This window comes from Urocampus carinirostris, chromosome 8 (genome assembly GCF_059441175.1).
Source record: "Urocampus carinirostris isolate Australia breed hairy pipefish chromosome 8, RoL_Ucar_1.0, whole genome shotgun sequence".
Classification (NCBI taxonomy): domain Eukaryota; kingdom Metazoa; phylum Chordata; class Actinopteri; order Syngnathiformes; family Syngnathidae; genus Urocampus; species Urocampus carinirostris.
Genome location: NC_142356.1, coordinates 7,497,259 through 7,512,080, shown reverse-complemented (window position 1 = coordinate 7,512,080; position 14,822 = coordinate 7,497,259). Strand labels below are relative to the sequence as shown.

The window sequence follows — 14,822 nt, the reverse complement described above, 5'->3', positions numbered from 1 at the left end:
ACATCATTTTTGCCTTTACATGTATTCGGTTACTCCCCAAGCCTGCAGAAAATTTAGTAATTTTATTCATATTTAGTTTCTTTTGTCTTTTATTAGCATATTTGGTATTGGAGTAATCCAAAAGTAAATGAAAGTAATCAAGTTAAAGTAACCCTACCCAACCCTGTCACTAAGGAATGTGGCTGTAGCCAATCGACAATCAGGACAACGACTAAGAATAAAGAGGGGTTTATTTAAAAGGGAATGACAGTCCTTGCAAGTGGAAGATTTAAAATCAATTTGAATCTGCAGTCCAATCACCTTTTGCATCCACTTGCTACACCACTGGACCAGCTCTTCACACCAAAGTTAATCAAATTTCATTTAACTTCAACATGTTACTAAATCATATGCATGTATAGGTAGTATTTAACATTTTGTTATTCTTATGTTTTTATCTGGGCATCACAGGATGATACGCATTAGCTTATTAGCATAGGTTTCTATCCACTACTATGCAACAATTTCTTTTGACGAACTCCATCTCATAATGGATTCGTGTTGTATCCAGGGGGGTCTACTATAATAAGATTTCTTCTGTAGAGATTTCACGAAACACGGGTTCTTTTTAGAACATAACCTCGACAGTAAGAGTTTAATGTAGTAAAATGAAAGATTTATATCCTGCAAATGGAGAAAGTTTATCAGAATTTTTATTTTATTTTCTTTGCTGTGCATGGGATCGGAAGGACAAGTGGCGTTACTGGCCGTGCGTGCCAAGAATAGCCAATCATGATTGTTTTGCTGTCCAACCCCCCCCAAAAAAAACAACCCCCCCCCACCAAATAAGAAAAAAAACATCGATGGATCATTGTCGTGCAAGCATACCCTAATATGACAAATGTATTTACTCGGCTCTCTTACTTGGAATGCCAAAAGATTGTGAAATACTAGGGCCCCATCCTTTGGGGACCCCAAAAGTGCAGGGAAGACATTCCGCCGGGTCCTACTGCCCCCCCTTGACAGTCTCCGTCTCCCCCGGCGATGGGTCCCGGGAGGCGGATTCGGAACCCGTCTCGGGAAGGGTTAGGGTCTCGGGGGCCGACTTTTTCCGGGGCCGGTCCTTGGAGACTGAGAGGGACTCGGGCGCGTCCTTGGAGAGGGGGGTGGGGGGTGCGCTGGCGGGGCCCCCGAGGGACGTGGAGGCCAGAGGGGTCTCGCTGATGGAGATGGAAGGGGGGATGGGCCCGATCTTCTGATTGGTCGCCTCCTGGATTGTTCGCTCGAATTCTCTCACCTGGTCCATTGTCATGTCTGGCCGGGAGAGAGAAAATACGTGGGTATATTGGATAAACTGTTGCCATTTAAGCAGAAAATGTTGCTAGTTTTAAGTCGTTTTTAATTCAAGCAATATATTTATTTTCCAAAATATGTGCAGTCCTTTGTTTTACTCATGCTGAAGTTTCGAGTTTTTCCTTGCCCTCGTGTAGGTTTTGGATCAGGGGATGGTGTCATAATTGTCTGTGGTCTGTGCAGCCCTTTGAAACTCCCTGTGATTAAGGGCCACACAAATAAGCAAGACTTGATTTGACATTTTTTAGTTTTTCCTTGCCCTCATGTAGGTTTTAGATCAGGGGATGGTGTAATAATGGCCTGTAGTTTGCAATGGTCTGGTCTCTGAAGCCCTTTGAGACTCCTTGTGATAAAGGGCCAAACAAATAAACTTAAAAGTAATGAATAAAAGTTACACATAATAAATTTAATAAATACAAATTTAAAAATTATTTTACTAGATAACAATATATGTACCATTTGTACGGGTTTTTTTTACCTGGGAGGAAAAAAAAGTTGTAAAATTGGCTCAATTGTCTGTTTTTTCTCCTTTCCTTTTTTACCCAGTTTACCAGAATTTTTTCTTCAAAACGTAATAAGTTATCAATTTACAAGAAAAACACTTTGTGGTCTATCGAGTCAGCTTGACAGGAAACATGGCAACGAAAGATCATTTCAAGCACTTCACCTAAAATTCAAGAACTTTTCTGACCTTGAAAACACAGCATTAAAAGGATTCTAAGCTTTTAGGACTGTTGAAGCTTACTGTGACCTACATTTTATGATAAATAGTTCTAAAAACCAGGTGCAGACGGGTGTTTGAAGTTTGTTCTGTGGGTTTTCATCTTAAAGTTTCTTTGCAGAGAATAAAAATTGTTTAATGAGCTTCCACATAAAGGATTTCTCAGCAACAAAGCCAAATTAGGGTCTGTTGGTATGACACCTTCGCTGTAAACTGTAGTCGGGGGTCTGTACCCTTTATATACAAGACCTAACCACATTTCTGGTGTCAAGTCGCTTATGCAAGCGTCTATCTTGACTTTGCATATAAAAAATTCCAACGTCATTTTACAGGATTCGATTTTTATCTCCAAGCCATATGAACTCATTAAAAGAGCCACATATGGCCCACGAGCCATACGTTCCCGACCCCTGTTATGGACCAAAGATTTTTTGCTTAAAAACAAGTTTAAAAATAACAAAAAAGTTTAGTCATTTTTATTACAAGATTAAAGATGGGTTCAATTATTACATAATGTATATTTTTTTCACTTTACCAGGAAATATTCATGATAAATTAACTTAGCAGAAAAAAATAATTGCTCGAAAAAACAATAAAATTGACGAATCAAATTATTATTTTACAAATAAAATGTAGCAACTATTTTCCACATATTTTTACTAAAAATAAGCTTAATTGTAACTGAGTGTAGTGTTTATTCATGCTTTTCCTCATTATACCAAAACAATTAAAATGTTACAATAAAAAATATTATGACAATCATTGGAATTACAATCTAAATAACAGAATTAATTTTCAGAAAATGTAATGCAGTTGATAAATTGTAAATAAACTAAAGATAACAGCGAATCCAGTTATTTTTGATTGTTTTTAGGAAAAACATTAAAATAATGAGCCGTTTTTACTATAATTTAATATTAACACATGAACATTGATTGTATTTCAAATAAAACAAAAATGTCAAAGGTGGGAAAAAAACAAGTATAAATGAGCAGAATATTCTGCAAAAAACATTTATTTACCCCCTTCTTTTTAATACATTTCCATGTCCCCCGCTTGTTAAAATGTAACAAACGTTTTCCCTCAGAGACTGAAAACCGCAAAGATTTCAAAACAAACAAAATATATATATATTTTTTTTTTAAATGGCGTTTTAAAAACACACAAGATATAAACAAAAGTCTGAAAATGAAACCTACGCTTTCTATGGCGGAGGGATTTGTGGCGGAATGATCGGCCTGTTGGTGGCAAACCTTAAAGTTGGTTTTCTTGTACATTTTGCTCGCGTAATTCCGAACGTCATCCAAATTCATATCTGGAAGAAGGAAGGGAGGGAGGGAGGGACGCAAACAATGGTCATTCATCTCTTGGGGGTTTCTCTGATAGACCGGGAGAAGCAGAGAAAGACACTAAAGGGGAGGGCGAGCATCCCAAGCAGAAGGTTTTCCGGTCCAGGTCGAAAGATGCGACAGGTTAGTGGAGTTTTCCAGGCAAGAGAAATCTTGTTAAAGGGACAGTGTGTAAAAAGCTGCAACTAGGAGGTAGACACAATAGAAGCCCAAAGGATGCCGCTTGGCAAAATTCCAAAGCCTACTTCCCTATTTTCTCGTCCGAGCAAAGATTAGGTCTAGCTAGCTACAAGCGGCTGAAAAAAAGGATAGGTGGAGCTAAGTGGCTAGCCTGAGAAACTCCTAAAAAGCCAGTGAAAGATTGTAAGGGCAAGCGTTAAGACAAAGCAGCTAAAAATGGAATAGCGGTTAGCGGCGAGCTATAGCCTGCAGCCAAGTGGCTAAAGAAGGAAGCACCAGATGTCGGAATCATCACATGCAGGCCTAAATTGAATACACCCAGAGCAGCTCAAGAGAGCCAATAGCTGATTGGAGGTGGTAAAATGGCCAACTTTGGCAGGTAGCAAGAAAGGCTACGTAAAAGGCCAGTAAAATATGAGAGAACAGCTTAAAAACTAGCAGCGAGTCATAGCCAACATAATGGCTAAAGAATGAAACAGTCGGGGGAAAAAAACAACGCTCGAACTACAGGACTCAATAACTAATTACATATTAGGGCTCTGCTGGTTATACCCGGAGCGGCTGAAAAGATCCGATAGCTGGAGTTGGCCAGAGCTGGGGTAAGTGGCTAAATGAAGCATCTGGCAGGAGAGATTGCTTGAAATGCCAGTAAAAGATTGCAAGTTTTGTTTAAAAAGAGCAACTAACAATAGCGGCTGGACAGTCTGCAGTCAAGTGGCAAACGGGAGTGGCTAGAGAAGGACACAGTGGAAAAAAGCGAAAGATTGATGAATCACGGGACTCTGCGACCATTACATGCAGGGCTTAGCTGTGTGTGTGTTCTGCTTATTTTAATCAATAGTGTGTAACCCTTTCATGTTCCACCGGCCAGTTGCATCGTTGGACGTTCCCTGTTGCAATCTGTCCGTTTCGCCTGATTGTTTCCTTCTAAAAGGGAACTGACTCATAAAGTCTTTTTTAAAATGCCCGTTACCCTCTGAACTTTTGATTGACACCACTCTTGACTAATTGAAGGTTTTTTTTTCCCGGTCCTACAGGGGCTGTGTTGAAAAAACAACAACACGCACAACCTTGGCTCCATCATCAGCCAGTAGTGACCAATTCTAATGTAGATTGACACATTGGCTAACCAATGAAATTCCCTACATAAATATTTACACATTTATGGTGTGTAGAGCAGAATATAAACACAGCTCGGGATCCATTTTTGCGCACAATTATCACTCGCAAGTGCACACATTTAGTGACTGACTTATGGAAAGTGGGGTAAAATATTTACCATTCTTTCACAATGTCTAAAAATTGGCCAAAGTAAAACACACAGTGGCAAAGCTTTTAAGGCTGTAAACTGGTTGTCTGCAAATGGCCACTTTTGAAACAGACATAACTTTAAAAAACGTTATGTTTAATTATTCAGATTGTGATCAAATTTGACCAGGACTAGGCAAGTTGACCATAGTATCGTCCCAGGTCTTTTTCAGCTAAGAAGCCCATGCTATACCCTTTGGCAGTAATGTGATAAAATTCAGGTGAAAATTAAAAATCTATTTCTGTGTGTTGCAACTCAGATTACTTAATGTTAGTAGCACTTGGCAGTGATTATTTCAATTGGGGACAAAACCTTAGTGTTAACCTTTTAAGAGACCAAAACCATCCACATTCTCTTAACATTCCAATAACATGCAATTTACTTGGGGTACTTCTTCGACCAGGATTGTTAAGGGATTAATTTGAATCAAAACATATTTTACATCACTAAGGGCAGTGTTCTTGTTTGCTCGCGTCCCCGCGTCCTAGACGCATCATTTTTGGTGGGGACGCATAGTGTCAAATCAATGCGAGTCCCCGGGACGCAACTTTTTTGACACAAAATTGACATTATAACCCGATTACTTTTTTTTTTTTTTTTTTTACAACAAAGATTTATCGCACTCCAAACTTTTCGTAAGGCAGATCCGCCATTGTTGTTTTGGTCTCGCGGTTCGAGTTTTTGTCTGCACGCCGATCTCAAGAAACGAGATTTCGATGCTTCGAGATTAAGTCATTGTTGTGGTGCTTGTCGTCGAGTGAAGGTTAAGTATGCCTCCGAAAAAACAATATTAGGTAAAAATAAACACAAAATTGGTCATTTATCAGTGTCAGTAACAAGTCGAAACATAATGCAGAAAGTGATAACGGCAATAATTCCGGCAAGGAAAGCAGGTGTGTTGAAGCGAACGATTCGACGAAAGAAAATAAAAGAATACTCCTAGCAAGAAAAGGACCTTTCTGCCAAAATGGACTCAATTATATTCCTGGTTACGCTATGAGGATGATAATGGAGGCTACATTTTCTGTGATGCGTGTACCCAGCGTGACAAAAAACTGATTGCATAAATGATTTCGCAATACGAACTTTCAGAAGAGCACATTCGATCAGCAACACGACAATGAAAACCACAAATTAGCTATGGAAATTCTGTTGCTGCGAATGGACCTTGAGAAGGCATTACAACTGCGGCGGGACAGCAAACCACGAAGAATATATGAACTGAAAACCTGAAGTATAACTGCCTTGTATTACCAATTAACTGTGATGAATAAAACGGCATGAATATATAGACTAATATTTCAGCAATATTATTTTGTATAATGTACAATATCGTTGTGAACTGAAAAATCTTGAAGTGATAACTGATTTGTGTTACCAATAAACCATGATGATTAAAACTGAATGAATATATAGATTTATATTATATATTTGTTGCCGATTTACAATTTCAACCTCGATAAGACTAAATTTTGGGGACCCATAGATCTCTGTTGAAACCCATAGATTTTTGAACATGCGATTCCCCGGGACCCATCACTTTTCACAGGTAAAAATGAAGACTGTAAGGGTCGCTATATAATACAGTGGAGTGGGTAATTTAGTTAAGGCTGAGTGAGTAATACAACTTAGCGTTTCAAGTTATTCCGGAAGCATGGATGCAGTTAGCAAGTTGGAGTTGCCCCATGCACATGCTCAATAATGAACCGTTAAGGTTCCCCGATATAAACGATCATCTTAAAACATATTTTTGCATAAAAGTCATTCATCTGACTTGGTGCCGGCCAACCCACCGAACCACTCATCCACCCAAGCGAAGGCCTGCCGGTGTCCGAGCAGCAGCACGTCTCGGATCAACTGCAAAACACAAAGTTTTGTTCACTACTTCCCTTTCTTGCAAGCAGAAATTTTAAAACAAAAGAAAAAAAATAAAATAAAAACGCGTTTCCTGACCCTATGCACAAACTGCTCCACTCTGGTCTGCAGGCCCCACACCTCGAACTTGACGCCAACCAGCTTGTAAGAGCACATGATGGGATCCTGAGTGTCCCTCCAGCCCTCCTTGAGCAATCCACGCGACGTTTTCTTGGACTTGAAGTGACGCAAATCCTGCCGTGGTGAATAAGCGCAAAAAATTGGGTTACGGTCACACAGGAAGTGACAAGAAGCAGCATTTTAAACCGCAACGGTTTGGTCAAAAGTGTTTCACCTTATAAGAAACCAAACAGAAAACTTGCTGTTACTATACATGTTCAGCAGATGACACTAATGCACCAGAAATACGGAACAATCAACCTAGTGAGAATTGCCGCAACACACTTAAACAACTGAGGGAGGGGAGACATTTTACTTGGTATATTTATATTGATATGGGACACAGGCAGTGTTCCCTCTAAGCTGCGCGCGTGCGCAATTGCACACTGCTCGCACATTCTCAGCGCACAAAAAAAATCTAGCCAGCACACAAAAATCAGGGCTCAATATTAATAATTAAGAAGCGACTCAAGTCAAAGTTACAGTGCATGAAGGTAAAAATACACCGGTTCCCCTGACGTTGTGTTCTAAATGCGAGTCGAAGTAGAACGAAGTTGAGTAAAGTTAGTAGAGTTTGTCAAGAACCGGCTTCTTTGGCTCGGCTCACTAAAAGCTCTTTCGGATCCTAAACGGCTCTTCAGGTTGTTTTTGCTTCTTTAATCCCAACATGACCAAATATTATGTAAAATTATGCACAAAATGACTTAAGGGGGGAAATAGAACAAAAAAGAAAAAAAATACTAAAATGAAAAAGTAGTGAAAAGCTAAGAAAACAAAAAGAGAAAAAATGAAAAATTTAGAAAAAAGCCAGAAAAAAAAGAAAAAGAAACGTAGTAAAAAAAAGTAAATAGAACAAAAAGAAAAAAGTAACAGCTCGAAAAAAATAAACAATGAGATTTTTTTTAAAGGAATTTTTAAAAAGTGAAAAGAAAACACGGAAAAAAGAAAAAGTTTGTCTCATCTCATCTCATTAGCTGCACCGCTTATCCTCAGTAGGGTCGCGGGGTGCTGGAGCCCATCCCAGCAATCATCGGGCAGTGGGCAGGGGACACCCTGAACTGGTTGCCAGCCAATCGCAAAAAGTTTGTGTTGCATTCAAATAATTTCCAATGATATCAAGTGAATCTTGTTGCCAAAATTGTACTTCCACTAAAAAAAAATGTGATAAAGTACAGTTCTTTATCTTGCAACCGACTCAATAAGCCCCCAAAAATGTTAATATTATGCGACAAAATATATCAGGAAAAGAAAAAAATGGAAATCGTGTGAAAGAATTGTTGTAATAACAAATGACATTTGTAGGCCCTGCAACCTTTGCAATCGTAAATGAGTCAATTCATTCAAAAGAGTAATCATTTTGCATTGCCAGAAACTCAGCAAAATGTAACTTGATGTCAAGTTTTGGACATGTTTGATAATGAATTATCTTGCCACACTTGGGATTATGGTTGCTCACTGTTGTTTCAAGCGTTGCTCACAGACTTTGTGTGAACGCTCAGACCCGTAAGGAAAATTACAGGGAACATTGGGCACAGGCTTTGGCATTATCATTATTATTTCATAGATTTTATTAAACCAATTATCACACAGTGAAATAAATTGTGCCGAATAATAAGCATTTGGTGGTTTTGTTGAATTTACTCTTAAAATATATGGTGTGGCTCTCTTGAATAAATATTTTAACTATTATTGCCTTTATGGCTCAAAAATGTTCCTGACTCTTACACTAGAGGGTACTGCAATTGGAAAAATGGAAATGAAGCTTCTTTTTACAAATACCACTATGTTTACAGTATTACCTTGGTTGTAGTGGTCAATTAGGGGCAGAACGCCCCACAAAACATGAAAATCTGTTTAGTATAAACCTTCAATTATCTATTACAAGAACAAACATCTTAGGGGTTTCTAGCATATCTTAGGAATTAAGGACCCAATCCACTTCACTTTACATACTTTGCTGCTATGATGTGGACAGTATGGAAAAATGCATCTGACTTCTTGTTGTCATACAGAAAACACACATTTTGGAAAGCGCGAGAGCCACTAAGGTGGAGAGGTCCAACTTTGTTGGCAGTAGAAAGTGTCTCCCTCTGTTTAGCCAATCAGAATGCAGAACAATGCACACTGAAAATCAGAAGCAGTGAATTAGCTATAACAGACGCGCGAAGGGTCTCGGTATTATATATAAAATCTCGATGCCAATGTTGTAATAGCCATTCAAATTACAGTTTTCACACCAAAAAATAAAAGATAATCAACATAGAAAATATAAAAAAAAAACAAATGTAAACATCAAGAACATATTTTTCTCAAGTTATTTCAAGATCTCCCATTTGTCCAATCTAGAAGAGGCTGGAACCGACGCTCGCCTCACCTCTGCTTCTTTGTAGTAGCGTTCAGGAATGTCATCGTACGCAATGTCGATGAAACACACTTCCCTCTCATGGTCTTTGAACTCTGAGTCATTAAAGATCTGTTCCGCAGAAAATTAAAAAACAAAACAAGATGATGACAAGGCTGAATATAAATCTCAAAATTGCATTTAGATCCGATAAAGCCACGAGGAGGCACTGTGTGTACAACTTCATTTCTTCACAAATGCCCAAACAAAAAAGTGTTAAGCTATTCGTCATCTCAATCTTTCGAGGAAAAGCTTTAATCCATCAGTAAGACTATAGAGAGGATTACAGTCAATTGGAATATTTTCATACAGTTTTTCCTAGTTGGGACAATCCGTTGAAGTAATGCCTCTCCTTTCCCCTTGCCGCAAACTTAAACATAGAAAACAATTGCAGCGTCCCTGCGTCCTAGACGCATTATTTTTGCTGGGGACGCATCGCGTCAAATCAACGTGCGTCCCCGGGACGCAACTTTTTCTGACACAAAATTGTCATTATCATTTTTTAACAAAGATTTACCGCACTCCAAACTTTTCGTCAGGCAGATCCGCCATTGTTGTTTTGGTCTTGCAGTTCGAGTTTTCGTCTGCACGCCGATAGAGTTAGAGTTGTGTGGTGAAAGTCAGTCTCTTTTTAGAGAACCGGCTTTTTTGGCTCAAGTCATTAAAGAGCCGGCTCTCAAACAGCTCACTTGCTTTGATGCATTATATTACGAATGATGATGTTGTATAAAGTTGAGAAAAAAAGGAAGTATAAAAGGAGAAAATGAAAAAAAAGACAGGTTTGTGGTGATCCCTTTTAATCAGTATATTACCAAATATAATTTAATGCAGAAAATGAATTCATAATTTGAATAGGAAAATGTATTATTTTACTTCATTATATTTGCATGTATTTTTTCCTTCTAGAGTGAACGTCCATTTTTGAACTTTTTTTTATAATAAACCTCATTCATGTTGAGCAACTCACTGTCTCACAACAAAATGTTCATCACTTTTCAGAGGTAAAATGAACACTGCAATTGCCTAAACCTAACCTTTAATAAAACCACGAACACATTTTAGTTCTTTAGATATACAAATAGAGATAAGGAGACAGACACAGATAGAGATACACAGAAATATCAACAAAGAACGAAACAGACAGAAATATAGACTGAGGTAGAGATGGATCGAACTAGACAAAGAGACCTTGACAGACAAGGATAGAAATAGATTAAGAGATTTAGTTAGCAAGACAAGACTAGACAGAAAGAAAGAGCTACAGAAAAATGGGTAAAAAAAAAGAGAAATTTAACGAGAGAACACTAGCTAGAGCGATAAAAAAATGATAGCTAGAGATAATTCCAAAGGGATAGTGAGCTAGAGCAAGGGATAAATATAAAAAGAGATGAGAGAGATAGACAGAGGGATAGACAAATGTAGCGCTAGTGATAAATCAACAGAAAACAGATAGAAATATAGACCTAGAGAGAAAAAGTGAGCTAATAGAGAAAAAGATTTAGGGGGAAAGATGCAAATATGAAGAAAAAGAAAATCAAGTTGGACTGTTATCTGAGAGCTATAGAAAGAGACATAGTAGATTTATACAGAGAAATCTAGAGAGACAGGGGAAAACATATATAAAAAGGGAGACTGATAAGGATATACAGATGGATACACTTAATGAGGGCTAGAGGTGGACAGGCAGATAAAGAGACAGAAATAAAAGATACAGAAAGATAGACGTATTGATATAGATAGAATTAGAGAGCCAGAGGTAAACAAAGATAAAGAAATGGATATACAGAGATAGACTAAAGATGTACACAGAAAGCTCGCTAGAGATGGACAGGCAGATAAAGAGAAAGACAGAAAAAGATAAAGCTACAGAAAGACAGACGTATTGATATAGATAGAATTAGAAAGACAGAGGTAAACAAAGATAAAGAAATGGATATACAGAGATAGATTAAAGATGTACACAGAGAAAGCTAGCTAGAGATGGACAGGCAGATACAGAAAAAAGATACAGAAAAAAGATACAGAAAGAAAGATACAGAAAGATAAAGATAAAGATACAGAAAGACAAAGACACAGAAAGATAAAGATACAGAAAGACAAAGACGTATTGATATAGATAGAATTAGAGAGCCAGAGGTAAACAAAGATATAGAAATGGATATACAGAACTAGATTAAGAGATGTACCCAGAGAAAGCTAGCTAAAAAGAAACAGAGCCATAGACAGACTAAAAGAGTGATACAGCTACAGATCTAGACAAAAAAAGATAAAAGTGAAAAAATTATAGCTAGAGATAGTGGGACTGCGCTAGAGTGACTAACAAAGACTTTGAGAGATGGGAACAAATAGATATAGACTGAAACGCTATAGAGAGCCATAAATCAAGCAATTGCTAGCATGCCTACATCAAGATGGATTTCTTCATCAGACTGAAAACTTCGCCAAATCGTTATTCAATAAAGAAATGACCGGAACTGCGGCCAAGTCCTCCCCCCCCCCATGCACAATCTGGCTCCGGCACTCACATTATCGTTGATGCCTTTGTTGTCCTCGTATTTGGTTTCTATGTGAATGGAGAACTTGGGAAGGAAGGAGCACTGGGGGACGAAATCATAAAGACGTTATTTCTTTGACGAATCAGAAAGCCATTTCTAAACTTTATCCAGAAAAGACGCCGTTAACTCGAGCGCCGGCACATGCGCGTGGAATTCCTCCCACGCTCCGATAAATAACTCGCATTCTGTCACCGCCTCGTCAACAGACTCTTTTCTATCCCATAAACGTTTGTGAGTCACGGTCGACATAAGAGACCCGCAGAGTTTAGAAAAAGATGAGATTCTCCTAATGATTGCCCTACTCTACAGGTGTCAAACAGGCGGCCCGTGGGCCAGATCAGGCCCGCTAAGGGATTGAATCCGGCCTGCGAGGCAACAACCAGAGAAGCGCGAGAGAAAAACAGGCTGCAGGTTGAAATATGTCAACTTGATGTTGCCAAAGCCAGGTGCCTCGAACAAAGACACTGTACTTGCATTTCTTTTTTTCTCTCTCACTCTCGTCTTCGTCTCTCTCTCGTCTTTATTTCTCTCACTCACTCTCTCGTCTTTCTCTCTCTCTTCCACCCCTTTTCTCCTACTATAATGAAATGAAATGATCTGCATTTATATAGTGCTTTTCAAGTCAATGACTTCACAAAGCGCTTTACAATGTGCTCCACATTTCCCAATAGCGGTCTTGCAGCCATGTAAGGCGCTAACCTGCTTATTGGGGGTATTAGGGATTCAGTGTCTTACCCAAGGACACTTCGACATGTAACACAGATGAGACGGGATTCGAACTGGGATCCCTTGATCCCAAGATGAGCGCTTTACCTCCTGAGCTACTCTCTCCCTCCCTCTTATCATTGTCTCTCTCCTTTATTTCTCTCTCTCCCACCCCTTTTCTCCTACTCTGTCTCTTTCACTCTCTGTCTCTTTCTCTTTCTGTCTTTTTAACTTATTTTGCTCTCATTTTCTTTTTTTCTCTTCCTACCCTTTGCGCTTTCTGTCTTTCTATTTCTCTTTGGATTTCTTTCTTCCTCTCCCTTTCTTTTCGCCCTCTCTCACGACTTTTTATCTTTTGTTTCTCACGCTCTCTCTCTCTTTCTTTCTTTCTTCCGCCCTCTCTCCTTTTCCCTCGCTCCCTCTTCTCAGTTTTTTACCTTCTTTTGCTCTCTTCCTTTTCCTTCTTTGCTTTCTCTCACCCACTTTCCCCTTCTCTCTTTCAACACAACTAACATTATTAAAACGAAAACTTAAAGTGCAAGAAATAAAATGAGGCTTAGCAGCAACTTGTATAATGGTACATAAAAACAAATGGCTCCCTGGTTATTTTTACAATAAATAAATAAAAATGTCTATTCAATAAACATGACTTAACTTAAAACAAAAAGTGCATTGAAGTTCCAACGGAGCTTGGCAATTAAAAAAGTGTGGGTGCTCCCGTTTAATACCCACATGAGCAAACTAATGTTATGGTAAGAGCTAATCACTCAGCCTTCAACTTTAGCATGCTTTTTATACTCTCAATTACAACCAAAAGTGCATAATTGACAAACTAATATTATGATAAGAGCCAATTTATTAGTCTCCACCTGAATGTACCTCTATAAAACAAGTTAACTACACCGTTAACAGTATCTCTTAATCACACATGCTTTTCTACCACAGACATTTTAAAATCTTGATATTATCAGCGATCTCGATTCACAGGAGTAAGCAGAGCTGCTGTTGGTTAATTTCGTTTCGACGTTATTTTTCCCGATTCAGAGGCTGCGCCCCCGGTTGTTTATCCAATGAGAAAGCGGGTAGTGTCCGAGACAGGGGGAGCGGGTGCGAGGACGAGTGGCTTGGCTGCATCTGAGACTTAATAACCCAGTTCTAAAGATATTTAATAGGCCAATCAAATAAAAATGCAGACACAGATATCCATCAAATTCCCAAATATCGGTGCCGATAATCAGCCTGTCTCTACTAAGGAATCGCTTCTTTTTTTCGCCATATGGCCCGCGGAGTGTAGGGTACCGGAGGTTTGGAAGCCATTAGCCAATTCCCAAAGGTTTCTATCTCCCACTATATGGCAATTTCACTTTGCATAATATATGGTATAATTTATTGTATTAGCAGATATCTATTTTCGCCTTCTACAAAAAATAATGGATACTTAAAACAAGCACAATTTATGATAAAATCTGATGTCTAGTCAAAAATGGTGATAAATGCACTTACTGTATATTCTACAGGGTGGCGGAGACACGTCAGGATCATGTCCAGGATGGATAAGAAACAAAATGGAGAAAAACCTCACAACTTTAGCACATACATTTTTACACATTAAAATGTATAATTATGCCAACTTCAAGGCATTCAAAGTTAATGCTAACGCTAATTCCAGAAAGGCACTAACCTGTAACGGTGTAAGGATAATAGTTCCAGGCCTTCTCTGTCACGTAGAAGATTTTCGGAACCACAGCTCGAGCCCAGCTGGGCAGTTTACTGCAAAAAGAGAAAAAAATAATCTGTAAAAAAACAACAAAGAAAACAGAGCCCCCTAGCACTTTGCTCTTCTGTTATCGCCGGTTCACTGTTTAGCGGATTTTCAATTGAATTGTCATTGATATCAACGTATTGTGCATTGTGTTCTGAGCAGACAGCTTACAGAAAATGATATCACAAGGAGCAGGTTGTATTTGTGTGTGTGTTGGTTGGGCGTGACTGTGATAGGCTGGCGTCAGTCAAACAACAGGGCGGGGGCACAACTCAATGTGTTCACCCCTAGCCACCCCACCCCCAAAACACAGCTGCTAGCTAGCTAGCTATTATTTTACCGGCTCGATTGTTATCGGGTCCGGGAAACGACTGAGGCAGTGAGAAGCTAACAGCAAAGCTGCAGGTCCAGCCTACCGCCAAGGCTAGGTTAACAACTCTTTAGCAAATCCTGCCGAGCCTTTTTCTCAGCACC

At 38.9% G+C, this 14,822-nt stretch overlaps 1 protein-coding gene across 1 annotated transcript in view; it reads right to left on the bottom strand.

Moving 5' to 3' along the window:
• Positions 1–212: 212 nt before the first annotated feature.
• The window catches only part of LOC148360610 (cytoplasmic phosphatidylinositol transfer protein 1-like), a 48,361-nt gene continuing 33,751 nt past the window's right edge, over positions 213–14,822 (bottom strand). The window contains exons 3-9 of the mRNA XM_088341481.1: positions 14,268–14,356; positions 14,090–14,097; positions 11,852–11,923; positions 9,300–9,398; positions 6,845–7,000; positions 6,685–6,748; positions 213–1,293 (exon numbers count right to left, since the gene is read on the bottom strand). Coding sequence (XP_088197607.1) covers positions 986–1,293; positions 6,685–6,748; positions 6,845–7,000; positions 9,300–9,398; positions 11,852–11,923; positions 14,090–14,097; positions 14,268–14,356 — 796 coding nt within the window. The 3' untranslated portion in view covers positions 213–985. The remainder of the gene's footprint in view (positions 1,294–6,684; positions 6,749–6,844; positions 7,001–9,299; positions 9,399–11,851; positions 11,924–14,089; positions 14,098–14,267; positions 14,357–14,822) is intronic.